The following is a 26,116-nucleotide window of genomic DNA, read 5'->3' on the forward strand; positions in this document are numbered from 1 at the left end:
ATTTCCCCAGTTGGTTCTTACGAACTGCACAGCAAACCTGTCTCATATAGGATCTTTGACAAGTGTTTTTGTAGTCGGTCCTTAAAAACTGCAGATTGCTTCTGTCACATAGAGGATCTTTGACTAGTGTTTATGCATTAGTTGTTTTTTTTTAAAAGCAGCCCACCCCTGTCACATAGACTAGAGGATCTTTGATAAGAATTTTTGCAGTCAGTTCTTAAAAACGGCAAAGTGCTCACTTCATTTTGACAAGTGTATTAACAATAGAGTCCTAACACAAGCCTCGCACCCTCTACAGTTGAGTAAATCAAAGCCGCTGGTCATTAATCTGAGGAAAAAACATCTTTGGACGTTTCAATTTTGCGCTCCATTCCTCAGGTGAGTCGTAATGAACATCTCTGAGCAGCGATAGCAGCAGGAGTGCAAAATCACCATAGCCCACTTGGAATAATAAAGGAAAAAGTCATTACGCTATTACTTGCAAAGCCTGTTCCTTTTGGAGCAGAGCTGGAAGGTTCCTGTGCACGAGACCTGCCAAGAGCTGGTGCACGTGCCACTGCTCACATGTCTCTTTCTGCCCACACACTCGCCACACAGAGTGCTCTTCAGCCAGCAATCTTCACACACACACACACACACACACACACACACACACACACACACACACACACACACACACACACACACACACACACACACACACGCTCCATCAGAATAATATTAATAACAATCCCTGCAGGTTGAAAAGTGTGCAGCAGAAACGGAAAATATGATTTATTTTATTGTTACAGCACATTTTTAATGGTCAAAATGGTGCCAAGTTCAAATCAAGAGGGGAAAAAAAACCATTACTATGTTCCTGTTTCTCTCAGTGCAGGCTTGAAGTATTCATTTACTACCTCAGCATCCTAAAACACACTTCCTCTTGTTCCTGCATGTACCTGACACACACACACACACACACAGTATTCACATACACATTACAAGGGATTATATTGTATGGCAGCAAACATGTACCGTATTTTCCAGACTATAAGGCGCACTTAAAATCCTTTTTTTCTTCTCAAAACTCGACAGTGCGCCTTATAACCCGGCGCACCTAATGTAAGGAATACGTTTGGTTGAGCTTACCCACCTCAAAGCAATTTTATTAGGTACATTGTTATGGCTACTAAGGGAGATGACGGCAGGAGATGACGGCAACAGACACCAGGGGAAGATATAGCTCTAAGATTATTTATTATATATATATATATAGCCAATATATATAAGAATAATAATACAAAATTAAGGCTGCAAGCAGCGATGGACGGGACCGACTTTGAGGGCTCATAAAATCCAAACCGGAGCAGTAATTAAAACTCTTTCATCAACTTTTAATCAGAAGGGTTCAATCTCTCTCCTGTGCTAATTTGAAGCCGACACGACAAACGCGCTCAGAGGAGATCATGTTTGAAAAAAGGTGACTGTTTTTACACAACTTTTGTTTTGAAGGGGGAATTGCAAACTTCCTGTTGATTTTTGCTGGGGGTTGTCAGTGTATGAAATATAGGTTTAAGTGAGACCTACATAGAGGTTTTTGTTTCATGTCTTTACGACATTCCTACTGGGAGTTACAGGCAGTTTTGTCTGTTTTCTTCCTAGGGGGCGCTAGAGTGTAATTTTGAGATTTGGGGTTTGGTTTTTTGATTAGATCGCAATTTTTGCCAGTCCTGATGTGTGTGTCCAATTTGGGGAGTTTTGAAGCATGTTAAGGGGGTCAAATTACAGCTCAAAGAGGCGGCGGTATAATAATAAAACGCTAGAAATACAATAGGGTCCTCTGTCCCAAAGGTACTCGGTCCCTAACAATACAAACTAAACTAAGGAAATGGAGTGTGTGACAAAACCCAAGAGTGAGTGGTGTTAGACTATGTGTGTAGTTAGCTGTTGTGTATTACCGTGATGTTGGATGAGGAAGCAGACAAGTCCAAAGAGGGCAAGGCAAAAGGGGTCCAAGATTTGCGAGAGGTCCGTGGGGCAGAGAGAGACGTCAGATTCCGGGGGCGAGCGAAGAGTCGAGAAACGAGAGAGGCAGTTGAGATCCAGGGCAACGGAAGGAAAACAGGTTCACCATCGAGAAACTATATTCCGGCCAGGGATGGCAAGTTGTGCAGGCTTAAGAAGACCAGGAAGATCATCGCCGACAGGTGCGCTGATTTCAGATTGATTGCAGCCGGTGGAGTGACGCGTGCAGGAGAGGAGCGGCCGTGGGCGTGTCCCGAGGTGCGCTCTGCTGCGCTCATTGAGGAATGCACATTGGCATGTGCCCGGGCCGTGACATACATGGTGTAATTATAAGTGTGACCAGTTGTCAGGTTCAAACACAGAACTATCTATTAAACAAGACAAGAAGCAAGGAATCAGGCAGAGACAGAGTTCAATTTTGCTCATGAGGAGAAACGTTTGGGGCTGCACACTCAGTTACAGTCTCCCACCACGGTCTAAGGTACAGCCCCACGCTCTCCTCTATTTATTCAGGAGTTCCCTAGTTAACATCACTGAGGCTGCCTCTAAAGGGAGTGGTCACACATATCATGCAAATCAGCTCCAGTACGCACAATACGTGACGGAATGTGCTGGGGGCCTTGTGATTGCCTTGTCTCTGCTTTTGTCTGCGTGCTGTCGCCTTATCTTCGTTGAGGTCCTGGTACGTCTTTGGCTGTTAGCGGGCTATAACAAAGAAAACATCTGCGGCAAGGCCACCCCTCATATGCCGTGGAAGATAACGAGTTTTGTGCCCTTGCACGAAGCAGAATAGAGCACAGTAGATAATAACCATAGCAACGTCCTTTAAGCATAAGAGTTGTGTGATAACTTATATATAATTATTCTAACACCAGTAGATGGCAGTCAAACATAAGAGATAAGTGTAGGCTGCACCGTTTGTCGGTAAAAGGTCTCTTTGCCGTGAGGGTTCTCCTGAGTCCGAAAGATCCTCCGCGAGCCCGGTAGACAGTTTGAATACAATCTTTTTATTACATCCGTCTGGAATTGCTTTTCAGCAGTCTCTTTTAGGCGTCTCGCTCTCGCTCTCCCTCCAGCTCCCAACTCCAACAACCCGTGTCTCGTCCCGGCTGCTGCTAATAAAGTGAAGTGAAGTGAATTATATTTATATAGCGCTTTTCTCTAGTGACTCAAAGCGCTTTTATATAGTGAAACCCAATATCTAAGTTACATTTTTAAACCAGTGTGGTTGGCACTGGGAGCAGGTGGGTAAAGTGTCTTGCCCAAGGACACAACGGCAGTGACTAGGATGGCAGAAGCGGGGATCGACCCTGGAACCCTCAAGTTGCTGGCACGGCCACTCTACCAACCGAGCTATACCGCCAGGTGATTAGATAACAAGGCCCACCTGGGCCATCTACTCACCTGTCGCTGTCTTCGAGGCCGGTCCTTGCACACCCCGTTCCGCGGCAGGTCCGCAGGCCACGCCCCCCCTCCACACTTACATTTTATAGAAGATAAAACAAAATAAATTACATTTGGGATTAATATTTTTCAAATATGAATAATGAATGGATAATTTACCTCAATGAACACATTTTAAACTAAGTATTAAAAAGGGCGGCTTCAAAGTCAAATTAAACTATTTTGACAGATTTTTGAGTGCAGTGTGTAATGTTCTTCATTTTCAATGGAACATTTCAAGTTTTGGTGTTTTTTACTAGCGTCATATTGCAGACTACATGTATCTCTTATGTGTGACTACCATCTACTGGTCACACTTATCATTACACCATGTACCAAATAAAATTGCTTCGAGGTGGGTAAGCACAATCAGAATTATTCCGTAAATTAGGCGCACCGGGATATAAGGCACACTGTTGATTTTTGAGAAAATAAAAGGATTTTAAGTCTGAAAAATACGGTAGAGTCCGGAAAAATACGGTAATTGTTGACTAATAGACTATCAAAATAATCGTTAGTTACAGCCCGACTGTAGACGTGAAAAAGCCAAATTTCCACCTTAAAAAAAGACAAACAGATCAATGTTTTCTTGTTTCATCATCATTAGTTTGGCAGGAGATTGTGTGTTTGGAAGTGACGCAGTTGTTTTTAAACACTGTGTGCCATCAAAATGCATGGTTGGGGTCACCAGAAGGCACAGATGGAGCAGAATACATAAACATGACGGCTTCACCCGAGGATGCAGGAACTCTCTAAGGTGACCTTGGGACTGCACCCAACCAAAAAAACAGATGGTGATTTTTTTTTTTTTTGTAAAGTAAGCTTATTATATGCAGTACCTGAGATTGATTAGTTGACTAAAAAGTCTCATTAACGTGCATTGAATATTTTAATTCAACCTTCATGAGGACTTTAAATATATAAACATTTGTTTTTCATAGGAGTGTGAATCTTTGGGCACCAAACAACTCGATCCGATTCCGACTCCTGGAATGTAGATTTGATTCAGAATCAATACTTGATTCAACATGATTCTAAATTCAAACCAATTCTCACAATGTATTCTTTTGGTATATTAATTATTATGAAGCTTTTTAAAACAGGTTACAGGTTAGAAAAGCTACTCCTGGCTGCAGGTAGATGGCCTAAACTTTTTTTTTTTTTTTTTATAATAATTACAAATAATTACAATAACTATTCAATTAATTAATAATAAAAAATAATTAAAAATACAAACTTTTCAAATTATAAATGTATTTTGAATCAGGATGTATAAGAATCGCGATTCGAATGTTAATCGATTTTGTTGTGCACAAATAACGCCTGTAAATTTGCTTAAACAATAATAAACATGTATTTGGGACTATCTTATTGCTGCTTCATCTTGCTAAAATGTTAAGCTCAATATCACCACCTGCTGGCAAAATACACTACAGGAGGCTGGGAAGAATTAAGTGTTTGGACACTTTTTCCTCTCTAGTTTTACGTTATTTAAATTTAAAATATACAAGAAACGTGAAAAACAGATTTATGTTGGAAATCTATTACATTTTGTACCATTTTTAAAGCGCCTTACTGTATGACAATGGTGCGTTCATGTACTACAGGACCGTTGGATAATGGGAAAGTTCCTTTCCAAAAAACGATACAAAAATGTAATCAATTATAGTTACAAACGCGATAGACTAATATGTTGGCTTTTAATTCTTAACAACTAATTTGGTCGTGTATTATGTTATTTGTCTTTGATGGCGAATGAACGCGTTCAGGAAGTGGGCGGATTTCCCAAAACGCAGCGAATCGATTCTTGATTCAACATGATTCTCAATTCAAACCAATTCTCACAATGTCTTATTTTGCTATATTAATTGTCATGAAACTTTTTAAAACAGGTTACAAGTTAGAAAAGCTACTTCTGGCTGCAGGTAGATGACCTAAAAACGTATTTAAAAATAATAATAATTGAAAATAATAAAAAATAAAAACTTTTTTTAATTCGATTTTTGAACAATTGATTTAGAATCAGGATGCATAAGAATCGCGCTTCGAATGCTAATCGATTTTTTTGTGCACAAATAACTCCTAAAAATAATGAACATGTATTTGGGACTATTTTATTGCTGCTTTATCGTGCTAAAATGCACAATATCACCACCTGCTGGCGAAATACACTACAGGAGGCTGGAAAAAAATTAAGTGTTTGGACACTTTTTCCTCTCTAGTTTTACGTTATTTAAATTTAAAATATACAGGAAACGGGTAAAAAGGATTCATGTTGGAAAACTAGTACATTTTGTACCATTTTTAAAGCGCCGTACTGTATGACAATGGTGCGTTCATGTACTACAGGACCGTTGGACGATGGGAAAGTTCCTGTCAAAAAAAACGATAAGAAATTATAGTTACAAACTTGATGGACTAATATGTTGGCTTTTAACTCTTAACAACTAATTTGGTCGGTTATCGTGTTATTCCTCCTTGATGGCGATTGGCGAATGAACGCGTTCAGGAAGTGGGCGGATTTCCCAAAACGCAGCATTACAGTAGTACATGTCGCGGTTTGCTCGCTCGCTGGTTAGCTACTAGCAAACTCCTGGAATGTAGACTTGATTCAGAATCGATTCTTGATTCAACATGATTCTCAATTCAAACCAATTCTCACAATGTATTATTTTGGTATATTAATTATCACGAAACTTTTTTAAAACAGGTTACAGGTTAGAAAAACTACACCTGGCTGCAGGCAGATGGCCTAAAAAAACGTATTTAAAAAAATTAAAAATAATAATTAAAAATAATTACAATAGTGATTTAATTAATTAATAATTAATAATAATTAAAAAAAAAAAAAAAAAAAAATTATTTATGTATTTGTAGATATTACTTTGTTTGTTTTTTGCTGTTTCTTTCTTTTTGGGGGGGTGGGGTATGGCTGGGATACAAACAAAAAATATTTTGACATTTAGGGCAGACAACAGATATATGATGTATGTGAATATGATGTAATGGATAGGAATGTCTGATGCTGGATGTCAATTAAAAATTACAAAAATAAATAATAATAATTACAAATAAAAAATTTTTAAATTATAAATTGATTTAGAATCAGGATGAATAAGAATCGCTCAAATAACGCCTGTAAATTTGCTTAAACAATAATAAACATTTATTTGCTGCTTCATGGTGCTAAAATGTTAAGCTCAATATCACCACCTGCTGGTGAAATACACAACAGGAAGCTAGAAAAAAACAAGTGTTTGGACACTTTTTTCTCTGTCGTTTTACATTATTAAAATTTTAAATATACAGGAAACGTGTAAAACGGATTAATGTTGGAAAACTATTACATTTTGTACCATTTTTTTACTGCGCCGTACTGTATGACAATGGTGCGTTCACTTAAAACAGGACAGTTGGACGATGGGAAAGTTCCTGTCCAAAAAAACGCTAACGAACTATAGTTACAAATTCGATAAACTAATATGTTGGCTTTAAACTCTTAACAACTAATTTGGTCGGTTATCGTGTTATTCCTCCTTGATGGCGAATGAACGCGTTCAGGAAGTGGGCGGATTTCCACAAACGCAGCATTACAGTAGTACATGTCGCGGTTTGCTCGCTACTAGCAAACAAGAGCAGGAAGCCATCATGTTTCCCTCCAGTCAGCGACAAAAACATCGGCCGTCGTTGGGTTATTTGCTTTTAGCCGCGTACCTTACGTCGGTGCCAGTGTCGGCCAAGCTGGACAGCCTCCGGGAAGTCACCGACGGCAACTGGGAGGACATACTGACCGGGGAATGGATGATTGAATTGTCAGTAACCTTTTGCTAGCCCGCTAAGCCGCTAGCCACATGGCGGACGTTTAGTCGTCTAACATGCTCGTTTTATGTCAGAAATTATTCATTAAAATAATCAGTTGACTTCTATTTTTAATCTTTGTAGTAACGCAGCATTGTCTCGGGATGAAAGCGACATTCTCGCTATCGTCACAGTTGTGTGCTAGCTGGGTTTGCTAACTGTGATGTTATGAGCTGGGGACTATAAGAACTACACTACCCAGCATGCAACAGTATACATTTGTTACCAATTAGACAGACAACACACTAACCATCTAGATCGTCACTAGCAGAGCGAACCATCAATATATTTGTCATTTTTAATTATTTATTTTTAAACATGCGTTTTTTTGTGTATTCACCTGCTCAAACGTTGCAGCTACGCACCGTGGTGCCCCGCCTGCCAACAGCTGCAGTCGGTCTGGAAGGAGTTCGCGGACTGGGGGGACGACATGGGGGTCAACATAGCCAAAGTGGACGTGACGGAACAACCAGGTACAATAAAAAGTGCACGACAATGCTTGTAAAAGTACCACATTAGCTATATTGACTTTGTATGTTACTTAACCTGCTTCAAAATAATGTTTTGTCTTTAATAAACTAACGGTTTGTTGCTCTCCCCAAGGTCTCAGCGGGAGATTCATCATTACGTCACTTCCGACAATTTACCAGTAAGTTTATTTTTTTAAATTTTTCAACAACTTTATAAGTCATACAAACAAAACAAGGTACTTTTTAATCAGTGTTGCCACAGTTACCTTAAAAAACTAATCTGATTAATGACTCCTTTTAGAAAGTAACTTACCGTATTTTCCGCACTATAAGGCGCACCTAAAAACCACAAATTTTCTCAAAAGCTGACAGTGCGCCTTATAACCCGGTGCGCTTTATATATGGATTAATATTACGATTCATTTTCATAAAGTTTCGATCTCGCAACTACGGTAAACAGCCGCCATCTTTTTTCCCGGTAGAACAGGAAGCGCTTCTTCTTCTACGCAAGCAACCGCCAAGGTAAGCACCCGCCCCCATAGAACAGGAAGCGCTTCTTCTTCTACTGTAAGCAACCACCCGCCCGCGTAGAAGAAGAAAAAGCGCGCGGATATTACCGTACGTTTCATTTCCTTTGTGTGTTTACATCTGTAAAGACCACAAAATGGCTCCTACTAAGCGACAGGGATCCGGTTCATGAAAAGACGCAATCTCTCCATCCGCACACGGATTACTATTTCACAGCAACTGCCTAAAGACTTTCAAGAAAAGCTGGCTACTTTCCGTGCATATTGTAAAAACAAGATAGCTGAAAAAAAGATCCGGCCAGAGAACATTAACATTATCAACATGGACGAGGTTCCACTGACTTTTGATATTCCCGTGAACCGCACTGTGGATACAACGGGAGCACGTACGGTGAATATTCGCACCACAGGGAATGAGAAGTCATCCTTCACTGTGGTTCTAGCTTGCCATGCTAATGGCCAGAAACTTCCACCCATGGTGATATTCAAAAGGAAGACCTTGCCAAAAGAGACCTTTCCAGCCGGCGTCATCATAAAAGCTAACTCGAAGGGATGGATGAAGAAAAGATGAGCGAGTGGTTAAGGTAAGTTTAAGTTTACGCGAAGAGGCCGGGTGGCTTTTTTCACGCAGCTCCGTCCATGTTGATATACGATTCCATGCGCGCCCACATCACGCTGGTTTTAATATATTATTAAAGTTTGACTGACCTATTTGACTGTTTTTTTGACATTCCTTTAGCGCAGTTAGATGCGGCTTACAACACGGGGCGGCTTATAGGTGGACAAAGTTTTGAAATATGCCGTTCATTGAAGGCGCGGCTTATAACCCAGGGCGCCTTATGGTGCGGAAAATACGGTAGTTACTTTACTGATTAGTTGATTTTAAAAGTAACTAAGTTAGATCACAAGTTCATTTATTACCGTATTTTTCGGACTATAAGTCGCAGTTTTTTTCATAGTTTGGCCGGGGGTGCAGCTTATACTCAGGAGCGACTTATGTATGAAATTATTAACACATTACCGTAAAATATCAAATAATATTATTTAGCTCATTCACGTAAGAGACTAGACCAGGGGTCGGCAACCCAAAATGTTGAAAGAGCCATATTGGACCAAAAATACAAAAAAAAAATCTGTCTGGAGCCGCAAAAAATTAAAAGCCATATTACATACAGATAGTGTGTCATGAGATATAAATTGAATTAAGAGGACTTAAAGGAAACTAAATGACCTCAAATATAGCTACAAATGAGGCATTATGATGCAATATGTACATATAGCTAGCCTAAATAGCATGTTAGCATCGATTAGCTTGCAGTCATGCAGTGACCAAATATGTCTGATTAGCACTCCAACAAGTCAATAACATCAACAAAACTCACCTTTTATGCACAACCTTAAAAGTTTGGTGGACAAAATGAGACAGAAAAAGAAGTGGCATAAATCACGTCCTAGAAAGTTAAACAATGTAAACAAACTACGGTGAGTTCAAGGACCGCCAAAATTAGTAGGACAAAACGGCGCTCGCCAAATACTCGAATCAGTGAAGCATGTTTAATATAAACAGTGTGCTTTATAACAATTAGGGAGGTTTGTGTCATGTTTGTCCTCCTACAGAAACCATATTAAAACAAAAAATAGATTGTTTTCCCCTCATCTTTTTCCATTTTTCATACATTTGTGAAAAAGCTCCAGAGAGCCACTAGGGCGGCGCTAAAGATCTAGAGCCGCGGGTTGCCGACCCCTGGACTAGACGTATAAGATTTCATGGGATTTAGTGATTAGGAGTGACAGATTGTTTGGTAAACGTATAGCATGTTCTATATCTTATAGTTATTTGAATGACTCTTACCATAATATGTTACGTTAACATACCAGGCACATTCTCAGTTGGTTAGTTATGCGTCATATAACGTACACTTATTCAGCCTGTTGTTCACTATTCTTTATTTATTTTAAATTGCCTTTCAAATGTCTATTTTTGGTGTTGGGTTTTATCAAATAAATTTCCCCCAAAAATGCGACTTATATATGTTTTTTTCCTTCTTTATTATGCATTTTTGGCCGGTGCGACTTATACTCCGAAAAATACTGTAGTTACATTCAGCAATGCAGCTACCGACATTACCTCCGCCGCCTCAACATAAAAATGACAAGCGCTTTTGCCAATAATCACTTTATTTAACATCACTTAACATAAATACTTGTTTTACATACTAAAAAAATAAATAATGACAGTCTTTCTTTACTGGACATAAATACTTGTTTTATCTATATATATATTTAAAAAAAACAGTTTTTCTTTACAGCAATTGACAAAAATTATTTCTTTTTTATGAAATAAAATAATAATAATAATAATAATAATACATTTTATTTATAAGGCGCCTTTCTGGGCACTCAAGGACACCGTACAAAATCAAAACAATCAAATCAAATTGGATAAAAACAACAAAGATAGAGAAGATAAGATGATTACAATGAATAAGCAGTCAGGAATAGGTGTGTTTTGAGTCTTGATTTGAAGAGGGATATTGAGTCTAAGTTACAAAGGTCTGGTGGTAAAGAGTTCCAAAGATGTGGGGCAGAGCGGCTGAAAGCTCGGGCACCCACGGTGGACAGTGAGATGGATGGATGAAGAAGATCTTAGGGAACGTGAGGGCGTGGCGACATGGATCAGGTCAGAGAGATATGATGGAGAGAGGTTATGGATGGCTTTGAAAGTGAGGAGAATTATTTTAAAGTGGATACGATGTTTGATGGGTAGCCAGTGGAGTTGCTGCAGAACAGGGGTGATGTGCTGGATTGAAGGGGTTCTGGTGATTATCCAGGCTGCAGAGTTCTGGAGAAGCTGAAGTTTGTGAAGTGACTTGTGAGGGAGACCAAACAGGAGAGAGTTGCAGTAGTCCAGGCAAGAGGTGACCAGGCTATGGACTAGTATGGCAGCAGTATGTGGGGTAAGGGATGGGCGAAGACGATTAATGTTTCGTAGATGAAAGTAAGCAGACCGGGTAATGTTGTTTATGTGGGCTTTAAAGGGGAACATTATCACCAGAACTATGTAAGCGTCAATATATACCTTGATGTTGCAGAAAAAAGACCATATATTTTTTTAACCGATTTCCGAACTCTAAATGGGTGAATTTTGGCGAATTAAACGCCTTTCTATTATTCGCTCTCGGAGCGATTGTGACGTCACATCGAGAAGCAATCCGCCATTTTCTCAAACACATTACAAACACCGAGTCAAATCAGCTCTGTTATTTTCCGTTTTTTCGACTGTTTTCCGTACCTTGGAGACATCATGCCTCGTTGGTGTGTTGTCGGAGGGTGTAACAACACGAACAGGGACGGATTCAAGTTGCACCAGTGGCCCAAAGATGCGAAAGTGGCAAGAAATTGAACGTTTGTTCCGCACACTTTACCGACGAAAGCTATGCTACGACAGAGATGGCAAGAATGTGTGGATATCCTGCGACACTCAAAGCAGATGCATTTCCAACGATAAAGTCAAAGAAATCTGCCGCCAGACCCCCATTGAATCTGCCGGAGTGTGTGAGCAATTCAGGGACAAAGGACCTCGGTAGCACGGCAAGCAATGGCGGCAGTTTGTTCCCGCAGACGAGCGAGCTAAACCCCCTGGATGTCTTGGCTCACACCGTCCCTTATGCCACCGAAGATGATCAAGAGAAGAATATCGACCCTAGCTTCCCTGGCCTGCTGACATCAACTCCAAAACTGGACAGATCAGTTTTCAGGAAAAGAGAGCGGATGAGGGTATGTCTACAGAATATATTAATTGATGAAAATTGGGCTGTCTGCACTCTCAAAGTGCATGTTGTTGCCAAATGTATTTCGTATGCTGTAAACCTAGTTCATAGTTGTTAGTTTCCTTTAATGCCAAACAAACACATACCAATCGTTGGTTAGAAGGCGATCGCCAAATTCGTCCTCGCTTTCTCCCGTGTCGCTGGCTGTCGTGTCGTTTTCGTCGGTTTCGCTTGCATACGGTTCAAACCGATATGGCTCAATAGCTTCAGTTTCTTCTTCAATTTCGTTTTCACTACCTGCCTCCACACTACAACCATCCGTTTCAATACATGCGTAATCTGTTGAATCGCTTAAGCCGCTGAAATCCGAGTCTGAATCCGAGCTAATGTCGCTATAGTTGCTGTTCTATGCGCCATGTTTGTTTGTGTTGGCATCACTATGTGACGTCACAGGAAAATGGACGGGTGTATACCGTATTTTCCGCACTATAAGGCGCACCTAAAAACCACAAACTTTCTCAAAAGCTGACAGTGCGCCTTATAACCCGGTGCGCTTTATATATGGATAAATATTAAGATTCATTTTCATAAAGTTTAGGTCTCGCAACTACGGTAAACAGCCGCCATCTTTTTTCCCCGTAGAAGAAGCGCGCGGTGCATGCTGGGATATGTGACGTTTCATTTCCATTTGTGTGTTTATGTAAAGACCCCAAAATGGCTCCTATTAAGTGTGTTGTCTGTCTAATTATAAATAATGCAGACGAGGCGTGTTAACTGAGTTCTCAACGTTTTCTCACAGCGTGCTCATAACCACATTCGAACTCGCATAACTCGTTACCGCGCATGCTCGTAACTATCGTTGCATGCTGGGTAGTGTAGTTGTTATATTTGCTAGCTCATAACAGCACATTGAGAGACACGCTTACGCGCTTAATTCAATACTCGCCGTCATTCCGGGTGGATTGACAAAAGACCTCCAGCCGCTAGATATTGGTGTCAACAGGGCATTCGAAGCTAGACTGCTAACTGCGTGGGAACAATGGAAGACAGAAGGCGAACACACCTTCACTAAGACGAGGAGGCAGCGCCAGACGACGCCAACATCTGCCAGTGGATCGTAAATTTGCCCAACTTTTCACTTCGGACACCGAAGACGAAGGATTTACGAATGAAGAATAACTTCAGAAAGTGAGCGCTATGTTTATTTTGTGTGTTGTGACATTAACGTTCGAGCAACATTATGTTGCTATTGCTCTGCACTATTTTGAATTTTACTATGTTTGTGATTGCACATTTGCGTACATTTTGGGAGTGAACAGAGTTGTTAGAACGCTGGTTTTTAATATATTATTAAAGTTTGACTGACCTATCTGACTGTTTTTTTGACATTCCCTTTAGCGCAGCGTAGGCGCGGCTTATAGTCCGGGGCGGCTTATTGGTGGACAAAGTTATGAAATATGTAATTCATTGAAGGTGCGGCTAATAATCCGGTGCGCCTTATAGTGCGGAAAATACGGTATAACAATTGTTAAAATCAGGCACTTTGAAGCTTTTTTTTAGGGATATTGCGTGATGGGTAATATTTTGAAAAAAACTTCGAAAAATAAAATAAGCCACTGGGAACTGATTTTTAATGGTTTTAACCCTTCTGAAATTGTGATAATGTTCCCCTTTAAAGGAGAGTGTGCTGTCGAGGATGACACCCAGACTCTTGACTTGGGAGGAGGGTGAGACAGAGGAATTGCAGAGAGTAATGGACAAGCTGTTGGTTTTGGCAAGAATGGTTTTTGTACCGACAAGTAAGATTTCGGTTTTATTACTATTGAGTTGAAGGAAGTTGGGTGAGAACCACTGCTTGAGTTCACTGAGGCAGTCTGTAAGGGAGGAAGGAGGAAGAGAGGCAGTTGGTTTGGTTGAGATGTAGAGCTGGGTGTCATTCGCATTAACAGTGAAAATGTATTTTAAATTTACGGAAAATATTGCCAAGGGGAAGAATGTAAATGATAAAAAGCAGGGGACCAAGAACAGAGCCCTGGGGGACACCAGAGGAAACGGAAGACGGAGGCGATTTGAATGAACGGAGTTGAACAAATTGAGTGCGGTTGGAGAGATATGATCTAAACCAGTGAAGGGGTGTGCTTGTGATGCCAATACTGTGCAATCTATGGAGGAGGACAGTGTGTGAAATGGTGTCAAAGGCTGAGAGGAGACCAGAATCAGCTGCCAGGAGGAGATCGTTTGTGATTTTTACTAGTGCTGTTTCAGTGCCGTGCAGGGGGCGGAAACCAGACTGGAATTGTTCATATAGGTTATTTAACTGTAGGTGGGAGTGAAGTTGGGAGGAGACAGTTTTTTCAAGGATTTAAAATAAAATAAATACTGTCTTTTTTGACCTGACTGTGACAAAACCTACAAATATAAATGTAACTATTAAATTATGTTTAACTTTTCTTATGAACACTGAACCTGTTGTTCACAACATCAGAGCAGCTAGGTGTGGTTTTTCAAAACGGTATATAACTTCAAGTTTCAAGTTTTATTGGTCACATGCAGAGTACACCACAGTGAAATACTTTTTCCCATGCTCTTCAGATATTGCAGTATGTGACGTATGTAAGAAGGTGCGCTTGTTTTATGTCTCTGTGAGAAGGAGAGACAAGAAAGAGTGAGAAACGCCTGTAATGTAATGTCCGCAGCTAAAAGCAACTGCGTGAGAAGGTGTACTCGAATATCACGATATAGTCATTTTCTATATCGCACAGAGACAAACATATCCACCATACATCGAGTATATTCGATATATCGCCCAGCCCTAACGTAAAGCATTGAACAATCAAGCATTTTTCCCACCTTAACTGGTAATACACACCAGCACACACCTCCCTTTTTGCTCTGGTGATAATTAGGGATGTCCCGATCCGATATTTGGATCGGATCGGCCGCCGATATTTGCCAAAAAATGCGTATCGGCAAGGCATGGGAAAATGCCGATTCAGATCCAGTTTAAAAAAAAAACTCCGGTCCGTGTTTTCCAACGCACAGATTTAAATAATACATTCCACTTTTCTGCTGCTCCCTATTTCCGTTCCGCATTTTCCAGCACACCTTCAACACATCCACAGGTCTATATGGATTCTCACGCAGTTGCTTTTAGCTGCTGGCATTGCACTACAGGCTCTTCCCACTCCTTCTTCTGTCTCCTTCTCACAGACAGCAAGCGCAACTTCTTACACACGTCACACGTCACATACGTATACGTCCTCTCCCAGCAGAGAGGTAGCAGCATGGCTAACGTTAGCTGTGATGCTAGCGCAGCCGCTAAGGTGCGCGCCTGCTCAAACGTCCTCTGCGCACGGCAAATCTATGCCACGCACAAAATCGAATAAAAAAATAAGCGCATAACAATTTTCGACACACGGACACGACCGAGAAAACAGTTTTCGTCATCATTGTTCAAATATACGTCTGTCGAGACGCTTATCTCCATTCGGTGCCACTAGCCCACACCATCAAAATGCTGAGGCAAACCTTTCCACATCAACACCGTATGAAAAAATTAGTGATTTTTTTAGTTGTGATTTCCTTCTCTGCATGAAAGTTTAAAAGTCGCATATATTAATGCAGTATGAAGAAGAATGTTTTAATGTAGACATGCAAGCCTTGAAAGAACATTTTGAAAATCAAGACTACATTTCCTGCAAATGGGTGCATTTCTACCCTATATTTTAACTTTAGATTTATTCTCATATCAAACTCTTTTGGCTGTCTTTTTGACACTTACATCAGGCGCCCCCCTCCACACCCTGGATTATAAATAATTCAATGTGATTATCTTGTGTGATGACTGTATTATGATGATAGTATATATCTGATAGCATATATCTGTATCATGAATCAATTTAAGTGGACCCCGACTTAAACAAGTTGAAAAACTTATTGGGGTGTTACCATTTAGTGGTCAATTGTACGGAATATGTACTTCACTGTGCAACCTACTAATAAAAGTCTCAATCAATCAATCAAAACACATAGAATCATCATACTGATGTGATTATATGCATCAAGTGTTCATTCAAGGCTAAGGCAAAATATCGAGATATATATCGTGTATCGCAATATGGCCTTAAAATATCGCAATATTAAAAAAAGGCCATATCGCCCAGCCCTAGTTCAATGATGCCATTTCTGTTTGTCATGTATAATTTAGTCTATTTTGTGTTTATCCTTGAATAAACAGGTCAGTTTCTTGTTACCAACCATTGTGTATTATTCAAACTCCCCTAATTCAGCTGGCTAGTTGTTATCAAGAGTACTAAAACCCTTTTCAACATGATTCTGACAACTAAGTAGGCTAAATAACTTTAAACTTTAATACATGCTCGGATAGGCCAGTATCGGTCAGTATCAGTATCGGTCAGTATCAGTATCGGATCGGAAGTGCAAAAACAATATCGATATCGGATCGGAAGTGCAAAAACCTGGATGGGGACATCCCTAGTGATAATACACACACGCTTGTGGAGGTGCCCTGCATGTTTGGATCTCTCTTTTCCTTTGCGTAATTGTATTTGATTACGGAGTACATGCATGACGCACTTCCAGTTAAAATTCAAAGGAACTATCTAGAACTCTCGTGTGTGTGTGTGTGTGTGTGTGTGTGTGTGTGTGTGTGTGTGTGTGTGTGTGTGTCTGTGTGTGTTCCAGCTGTAAAGATGGTGTCTTCCGCAAGTACCAAGGCGCTCGCACCAAAGACGACTTCCTCAGCTACATCGATGCTCAAAAATGGAAAGCGGTGGAGCCGATCTCCTCCTGGTTCGGGCCCTCGTCTTTTCTGTGAGTTGCTGTGACAATGAGAGGCTGCAGTCATTGGGTTGACGTTTTTGTTGTAAAAATAACGTGACTGACCCCGTCAAGTCTATTGTTGGCTCAGCTCGGAACCGAACCCCATTTGATGTGCTTTTGAATCATGTCACTGTTGAAGAAAACTCAACTCGTTTTCCTTGTCGTTTTCTTGCAGAATGAACTCGATGTCTGCTCTCTTCAAGCTCTCCATGTTCATAAGGGTAAGTTATTTTATCCACTTCAGCAATTAAGTTAAAGTTAAAGTACCCATGATTGTCACACACACACTAGGTGTGGCAAAATTATTTTCTGCATTTGACCCATCACCCCCTGGGAGGTGAGGGGAGCAGTGAGCAGCAGCGGTGGCCGCGCCCGAGAATAATTTTTGGAGATTTAACCCCCAATTCCAACGCTTGATGCTGAGTGCCAAGCAGGGAGGTAATGGGTCCCATTTTTATAGTCTTTGGTACGACTCGGCCGGGGTTTGAAATCACAACCTACCGATCTCAGGGCGGACACTCTAACCACTAGGCCACTGATTGGTCAATAGTAGAGATGTCCGATAATGGCTTTTTTGCCAATATCCGATATTCCGATATTGTCTAACTCTTAATTACCGATTCCGATATCAACCGATACCGATATATACAGTCGTGGAATTAACACATTATTATGCCTAATTTTGTTGTGGTGCCCCACTGGATGCATTAAACAATGTAACAAGGTTTTCCAAAATAAATCAACTCAAGTTATGGAAAAAAATGCCAACATGGCACTGCCATATTTATTATTGAAGTCACAAAGTGCATTATTTTTTTTAAAGGGGAACATTATCACAATTTCAGAAGGGTTAAAACCATTAAAAATCAGTTCCCAGTGGCTTATTTTATTTTTCGAAGTTTTTTTCAAAATTTTACCCATCACGCAATATCCCTAAAAAAGCTTCAAAGTGCCTGATTTTAACCATCGTTATATACACCCGTCCATTTTCCTGTGACGTCACATAGTGATGCCAACACAAACAAACATGGCGCATAGAACAGCAAGCTATAGCGACATTAGCTCGGATTCAGACTCGGATTTCAGCGGCTTAAGCGATTCAACAGATTACGCATGTATTGAAACGGATGGTTGTAGTGTGGAGGCAGGTAGCGAAAACGATATTGAAGAAGAAACTGAAGCTATTGAGCCATATCGGTTTGAACCGTATGCAAGCGAAACCGACCAAAACGACACGACAGCCAGCGACACGGGAGAAAGCGAGGACGAATTCGGCGATCGCCTTCTAACCAACGATTGGTATGTGTTTGTTTGGCATTAAAGGAAACTAACAACTATGAACTAGGTTTACAGCATATGAAATACATTTGGCAACAACATGCACTTTGAGAGTGCAGACAGCCCAATTTTCATCAATTAATATATTCTGTAGACATACCCTCATGTCAGCAGGCCAGGGAAGCTAGGGTCGATATTCTTCTCTTGATCATCTTCGGTGGCATAAGGGACGGTGTGAGCCAAGACATCCAGGGGGTTTAGCTCGCTCGTCTGCGGGAACAAACTGCCGCCATTGCTTGCCGTGCTACCGAGGTCCTTTGTCCCTGAATTGCACACACACTCCGGCAGATTCAATGGGGGTCTGGCGGCAGATTTCTTTGACTTTATCGTTGGAAATGCATCTGCTTTGAGTGTCGCAGGATATCCACACATTCTTGACATCTCTGTCGTAGCATAGCTTTCGTCGGTAAAGTGTGCGGAACAAACGTCCAATTTCTTGCCACTTTCGCATCTTTGGGCCACTGGTGCAACTTGAATCCATCCCTGTTCGTGTTGTTACACCCTCCGACAACACACCGACGAGGCATGATGTCTCCAAGGTACGGAAAACAGTTGAAAAAACGGAAAATAACAGAGCTGATTTGACTCGGTGTTTGTAATGTGTTTGAGAAAATGGCGGATAGCTTCCCGATGTAACGTCACGTTGTGACGTCATCACTCCGAGAGCGAATAATAGAAAGGCGTTTAATTCGCCAAAATTCACCCATTTAGAGTTCGGAAATCGGTTAAAAAAATATATGGTCTTTTTTCTGCAACATCAAGGTATATATTGACGCTTACATAGGTCTGGTGATAATGTTCTCCTTTAACATGCCTCAAAATAGCAGCTCAGAATTTGGGACATGCTCTCCCTGAGAGAGCATGAGGAGGTTGAGGGGTCGGGGTTGAATTGGGGGGGGTAGTTGGGGGTGTGTATTGTAGCGTCCCGAAAGAGTTAGTGCTGCAAGGGGTTCTGGGTATTTGTTCTGTTGTGTTTATGTTGTGTTACGGTGCGGATGTTCTCCCGAAATGTGTTTGTCATTCTTGTTTGGTGTGGGTTCACAGCGTGGCGCATATTTGTAACAGTGTTAAAGTTGTTTATACGGCCACCCTCAGTGTGACCTGTATGGCTGTTGACCAAGTATGCGTTGCATTCACTTGTGTGTGTGAAAAGCCGTAGATATTTTGTGACTGGTCCGGCACGCAAAGGCAGTGCATTTAAGGCTCGCCCCCAATATTGTTGGGGAAATCGGGAGAAATTCGGGAGAATGGTTGCCCCGGGAGATTTTCGGGAGGGGCACTGAAATTCGTGAGTCTCCCGGGAAAATCGGGAGGGTTGGCAAGTATGACTGGGAGACGCAACTGCTCCGTACTACACCCTACGTCCGTGTACCACTCCGTACAGCGGCGTTTCAAAAAGTCATACATTTTACTTTTTGAAACCGATACCGATATTTTCCGATATTACATTTTAAAGCATTTGTCGGCCGATATCGGCAGTCCGATATTATCGGACATCTCTAATTGTAATAGTGCTAAACTGCTGAGTCAGCATTAATAATGCCAATGAGTTGATTGTAAACAACAGTATGACAACAGCTGAGTAGCAAAATGTTATAGTGCATGCAGAACTAGATCAACCTGCTGACCTTTCATCATATTTCAAATACAGCCACTGCCACCTTGTGGCTTGTATTGTTTTGCGTCATTACGCAGATATTAACCATATATTGTTCATTTTTCAGCGTTGCCATAACTACATGACGGAACAACTGGGGATCCCCGTGTGGGGCTCGTACGTTATCTTCGGCCTGGCCACGCTCTTCTCCGGCCTCGCTCTCGGACTGGTAAGAAAGAAAACGTAACGTTTGCTTAACCTTTGTGTGGTGTTCGGGTCTGTGGGACCCGTTTTCATTTTTTATGAAAAGAAAAATTATACAATTAATTAATTTTTCAAACTGAGACTCACTGACTTTGGCTCATTTTCTGTGAAGAACATATATCAGAATACATATTTAATGACCACACACTATACACCCCACCTACACATTTCTATTACATATAAGATGTCCGGGTCCACTGGACCCAGGGCTAATAGAAGTGTGGAAATTCATGTTCTGTGTACCACACACACACACACGCACACACAGTAGGCCTAGACAGGAGGAGGACAGAGTGTAAAACACAGAACATCAGAGGGTCAAATGTGCGAGAAAATGGGAGCAGACAGTGTTGACAAACAATGTTGCAACCTTGTGTGGGAACCGCAGGTGCAGAAACACAAAAGAAGAATCCCTGTGGGATGCAGAAACCGGCAGAGACATTTTCCGTGCAACGTTCATATTGTTGTTACTCAGCCAGCGTTTGTGGGTCTGATGGACCCGTTGCATTTTGTGGCTTTTAATGCCTCACAATCAAAACACTTTTATGTTAAAATACTGAACAGATGTTTATTGGGATAAGGTAAACATCGGTTCAGTATTTTAACATACAAGTGTTTGATTGTGAGGCATTAAAAGCCACACTGCAAAAAGTCAGTGTTCAACAACAAGAAGAAAAAAATACAAAAATGAGGGGTATTTTATTTGAACTAAGCAAAATGATCTGCCAATAGAACAAGACAATTTGGCTTGTCAAGACTTTCCAAAACAAGTCAAATTAGCTAACCCAAAAATACCTTAAAATAAGTATTTTCTCACAATAACACGTGCACTTTTCTTGATAGAAAAAACAAATATGAGACCTTTTTTCTCAATTTGTTGAAAATTATTCTTAAATTAAGTAAATGCTAGTGCCATTATCTTAAAGTTAAAAGTTAAAGTACCAATGATTGTCACACACACACTAGGTGTGGCGAGATTATTCTCTGCATTTGACCCATCACCATCTTGACATGATATGCGCTCCAAAAAATGTTTTATTGTAATTTTGAAGAATTTATCTGAATGTGCATGAACTATTTCTGTTAAAAATTGTTAGAAATGTCACATGTTAAATGTTTAAATATTAATTGTCAGTTTACTGTACTGTGCCAACTGTACTACTATAAGTACGTATGTTCTATTGTTTCATTGAAAATAAAACAGCAAAGTCCATTTGGCTGTCATCTGTTTTAACTATTGAGACACAATTGTGTCAAAGTCATGATTTTTTTATTTCATGCTTGAAATCAGAAATTATTACTTTTAAAAAGTAGTTTTATACTTGTGAGTGTTGATGACACAGCTTTGCAACAGTTGATATTCTAGTTTCAAGCATGTTTTACTCAATATAGGTCATCAAATCTCAGCAACAAGCTGTAATATCTTCCTGAGATCATTTAGGACCAAAACATAGTGAGAAGAATTATCTTATCAGACAGAAAATAAGCAAATATCAGCCTTATTTGAGATATTCAATCTTACTTAGATTTCAGTTTTTGCAGTGTACACAATGCATACCTGCCAACTACTCCGGTTTTCCCGTAATTAGTACAGTTTTCATCAACCTATTCCGGGTTACGGTTGCAGTGATAAAAAATACGGTTTTTCATTAATTAAAAAATGTTCTTTTATATTAAGTTTTATTCACGAAATCGCGTAACAACAATGACAATCGACACTGCTTCCCGTAACTTCCTATCGAGCCATTCCGAATGCCATGCGCGAGGCTATTTATAGCACCGCTGCCAAGCACGAGGCACCTGTTGCCCATTGTTTCCAAACGAGCGAACGATCATGGAATCAGCCGGAGAAAAATCGCAAACGAGTCTTAAACCGAAAAGAAAACTGCAGTCATTCCGTGAAGAATATTCAAAAGCCTATCCGGGAATAATTATCCGTTCCAAAAAGGGTGAAAACTATGCGAATTGCACCTTGTGCAGACAAGATTTTTCGATCGGACACGGAGGAATTAGCGATGTAAAAGACCACTTTGGGACAAAAAAACACAAGTCTAATGCCGTTGCTAAATTTGGATTTTAGCCACAAAAAGGTAATGACACCAATGTTATCTATTGGAATTGTTTAGTACTGTTATACTGTTAAAAGTGTTTATACTATTTATGCTTTCAAGTCCAAGTTGAAGAAATCTTGTTAAATGTTGACAGCATAACTACCAAAATACAGAAGTATGTCCTTAATATTTTTGCAGTGCTATTTCTGTTGAAAAGTTAAAATGATTACATTAGAGATGTGATGTGCCACTTTTCAAGTGTCTGATGGCTTAAATTAATTTTCATTAATTTTTCATATTTTGAATTCTTTTGAAAGGCTTACAAAAAAACTACATTTGAATTGTAATTCCATGCTATTGACAGGACTATTAATTTTAATGAAGTTAGCTTACCATGTTTACAGTATGATAATTGTGATAGAAATGTGAATTTTAGGCACAGAATATTTTTTACAATTGAACAAGGCAGTAGATTATACAAGCTTGGACAGAAAGTTAATAATGACACCAATTTTTTTTTAAATGGAATTGTTTAGTACTGTTTTACCATTTGTTTACTGTAAAAAGTGTTTATACTGTTTATACTTTCAATTAACAAATTGAAGTCTTGTGAAAGGTTGACAGGATAACTGGCATTAACTGTCAAAATAATTTCAAACTATTGAAGTTATCTTACAGAATAAACATGTCAATCAACCCATATGATTTTTGCTGTAATATTTTTGTTTTGAAAAGTCACTGTGACTGATAGAAAAGTGATGGTTTTAGCAACATTTTAACCTGTCTGAATGCAATCAATCATTTTGCGTTGGGGGGCCTGAACCACCCACCAGGACTTTGTCCTGGACCTACCGGGGCCTGCGGCCCCTGGACCCTTGCTACTAGGTTTTTCTGATTTCAAAAGTTGGCAGGTATGACAATGCAATGGGTCCATCAGACCCACAAATGCTGGCTGAGTAACAACAATATGAACATTACACAAGGGTTCATTTGATCCGTCACAGAGCCAAAGTACACGCTCCTTATTGTTTGCCTCTTTTCAGCTGCTGGTGTTCATCGCCGACTTTGTCTTCCCTTCGCGGCGATTCTCCTCTCCTGACTACTACCAGAGTGAGTTTGAATTCTTTGGTCATCATTTTAAATCGGAAGAAAAGGCTAAAAAAAAAATACAAAGAAATTGTACTTCCTTGAAGAAAGATCCTAGAAGTGCTACAGACCGCTTCATACGCCCAAATATGGACATCCAAACACTCCACATGTGGATTCATTACTAAATTTGTTATGAACGGAATATTAAAAAAAAAAATGCATGGAAGAGTTAACACAAAGGTGATATCCATCAAAAGATGCATCTATCAGCACCCCTGCTACTCCGCTGCTACTCCAACAAGCTTGTTCGACATCGCTCGTTAGCTTTTCTTTTTTTTTCCTCCCCCTCCCCGGTCCGCAACGTGCAGAGAAGCAAACGCTGGATCAAGCCCGGCTAATCCAGCAACAGGAGGAGGAGCAAGAGGCAGACGGCGAGGAGGACGACGACGAAGAGGAGGAGTACGAGGACAGAGACCCGGACGGCGTGTGGAGGACGCGCAGGCGAAGGGGCTCCCCCGGGGCACGCAAAGGACACGCCTTGTCGGACGACACCCTGAGGAAGAGGGTGGTTCTCAGCCGCCAGGACAAGGAGGAGGAGGACGACGAAGAAGACGAGGAGGACTCGTAGAGCGGCGGCGCGGAGCGTCACGTGACCTGTGCTACTCGACGTGAAGTCGCCCGGAGTCGGGGGAGACTCGCTCTTTGCAAAATTGTTTACAACGCCAGGCTTTTTGCCCTATCGACCTTCCCCCCTAAGATAAGGCGCCATCTTTTTTATCTTCTCTCTCCTCCCTCACTTCACACACTGGCCAGCAGGAGAACTACCGTGATTTCCGGGCTACAGAGCGCACCGGTATTGTAAGTCGCGTCCACCAAATTTTAGAAGATATTATTATTTTTACATATTAGACGCACCGGACAATGAGTCGCAGATATACAGTACAGGCCAAAAGTTTGGACACACCTTCTCATTCAATGCGTTTTCTTTATTTTCATGACTATTTATGTTGTAGATTGTCACTGAAGGCATCAAAACTATGAATGAACACATGTGGAGTTATGTACTTAACAAAAAAAGGTGAAATAACTGAAAACGTGTTTTATATTCTAGTTTCTTCAAAATAGCCACACTCTTGGCATTCTCTTTTTTTTTTTATTTTTTTTTTTTGTGTCCTGTCCAGCTTCTCAGGCAAATCATATAGTTGATGTAGATGCCCATGTCGGCTGTTCAGATTTACTTTACAAAAGAGAAGTGTAGGATACTTCTCTTGTTGCCTTATTTGTATTTGACTTTATTAAATGTATTTATATTATCATTTAGTGCAGCCGGGCCGGAGCAGGAGGGGATAGAAAGAGGAAAAAAAAGAAGACAGAGGGGGAAATTGTGGGGACAAGAGGGGGATTAGACAGAGAGACAAAAACAACAACAGCAAACAACAACAACAATAGAGCAACATCAGCAAATACGACATGTACAAACATGATGGTAAAAGTAATAGCAAATAAGCAGTTAGCGAAAAATAAAAAATAATACAGAAATGACAATGAGCATTATTACACTACAAATGGATCAATACAAATACCAATAGAAATAGCGCTATTGATAATGAACAATAGCAATAATTTACCTTTATTATCAACAATACAGTTGTTTAAATGCAACAATACATATACGTAATGATAACTTGAGATACGAAAGAATGCAGAAAAATGGAGGGGGAGAAAGAGAAGCAACCTACATTAACCACTCTTGGCATTCTCGATGAGCTTCAAGAGAACCCTGAAATGGTTTTCACTTCACAGGTGTGCTTGAAGCTCATCAAGAGAATGCCAAGAGTGTGCAAAACAGTAATCAGAGCAAAGGGTGGCTATTTTGAAGAAACTACCGTATTTTTCGGACTAAATCGCTCCGGAGTATAAGTCGAACCGGCTGAAAATGCATAGTAAAGAAGGGAAAAAACATATATAAGTCGCATTTTTTGGGGAAATTTATTTGATAAAAGCCAACACCAAGAATAGACATTTGAAAGGCAATTTAAAATAAATAAAGAATAATGAACAGGCTGAATAAGTGTACGTTATATGAGGCATAAATAACCAAGTGAGAACGTGCCTGGTATGTTAACGTAACATATTATGGTAAGAGTCATTCAAATAACTATAACATATAGAACATGCTATACGTTTACCAAACAATCTGTCACTCCTAATCGCTAAATCCCATGAAATCTTATACGTCTAGTCTCTTACGTGAATGAGCTAAATAATATTATTTGATATTTTATGGTAATGTGTTAATAATTTCACACATAAGTCGCTCCTGAGTATAAGTCGCACCCCCGGCCAAACTGTGAAAAAAACTGCGACATATAGTCCGAAAAATACGGTAGAATATAAAACATACTTTCAGTGATTTCACTTTTTTTTTGTTAAGTACATAACTCCACATGTGTTCATTCATAGTTTTGATGCCTTCAGTGACAATCTACAATGTAAATAGTCATGAAAATAAAGAAAACGCTTTGAATGAGGAGAAGATGCGTCCAAACTTTTGGCCTGTACTGTATATCGATACAAAAGATTTTGTAAATCTTTATTTGCATACCTTACGATGCCTGTCACACGGCAGTAAAACAGATGATCATACAAAATAAATCATCGTCATGGGCCCACTAGCAGAGGAAGCTCGTTCTCCAATCAGCTAAACAGACTCAGTAACTCCATGGTGAGGTTTTGGTGAATTTACCAAACTGAAACGATGCAAAACGAATGCCATTGTAAGTTAATTATACCAACACAGACACTTTTAAAACGTGTTAGCATAGAGAATAGAATATAAAGTACTTTATTGATCCCTGGG

The 26,116-nt window shown here is 40.2% G+C and overlaps 1 protein-coding gene across 1 annotated transcript; it reads left to right on the forward strand.

Annotated features, from left to right (window-relative positions):
- Positions 1–7,071: 7,071 nt before the first annotated feature.
- On the forward strand, positions 7,072–24,254 carry tmx1 (thioredoxin-related transmembrane protein 1). Its single transcript, XM_061968019.1, has 8 exons — positions 7,072–7,262; positions 7,666–7,781; positions 7,912–7,957; positions 16,780–16,908; positions 17,093–17,138; positions 19,980–20,081; positions 23,211–23,277; positions 23,625–24,254. The coding sequence occupies exons 1-8, from the start codon at positions 7,099–7,101 to the stop codon at positions 23,882–23,884; spliced, it is 930 nt and encodes a 309-aa protein (XP_061824003.1). The 5' UTR covers positions 7,072–7,098; the 3' UTR covers positions 23,885–24,254.
- The last annotated feature ends 1,862 nt before the right edge of the window (positions 24,255–26,116 follow it).

The sequence above is a fragment of the Nerophis lumbriciformis genome, linkage group LG08 (assembly GCF_033978685.3).
Source record: "Nerophis lumbriciformis linkage group LG08, RoL_Nlum_v2.1, whole genome shotgun sequence".
In the NCBI taxonomy this organism is placed as follows: domain Eukaryota; kingdom Metazoa; phylum Chordata; class Actinopteri; order Syngnathiformes; family Syngnathidae; genus Nerophis; species Nerophis lumbriciformis.

Excerpts from the sequence above, each read along its gene's own strand:
- tmx1 (XM_061968019.1), top strand. The coding sequence starts at position 7,099 with ATGTTTCCCTCCAGTCAGCGACAAAAACATCGGCCGTCGTTGGGTTAT. Across the intron at positions 7,782-7,911 it reads GGACGTGACGGAACAACCAG|GTCTCAGCGGGAGATTCATC; the intron begins GTACAATAAAAA and ends GCTCTCCCCAAG. Across the intron at positions 17,139-19,979 it reads AGCTCTCCATGTTCATAAGG|CGTTGCCATAACTACATGAC; the intron begins GTAAGTTATTTT and ends TTCATTTTTCAG.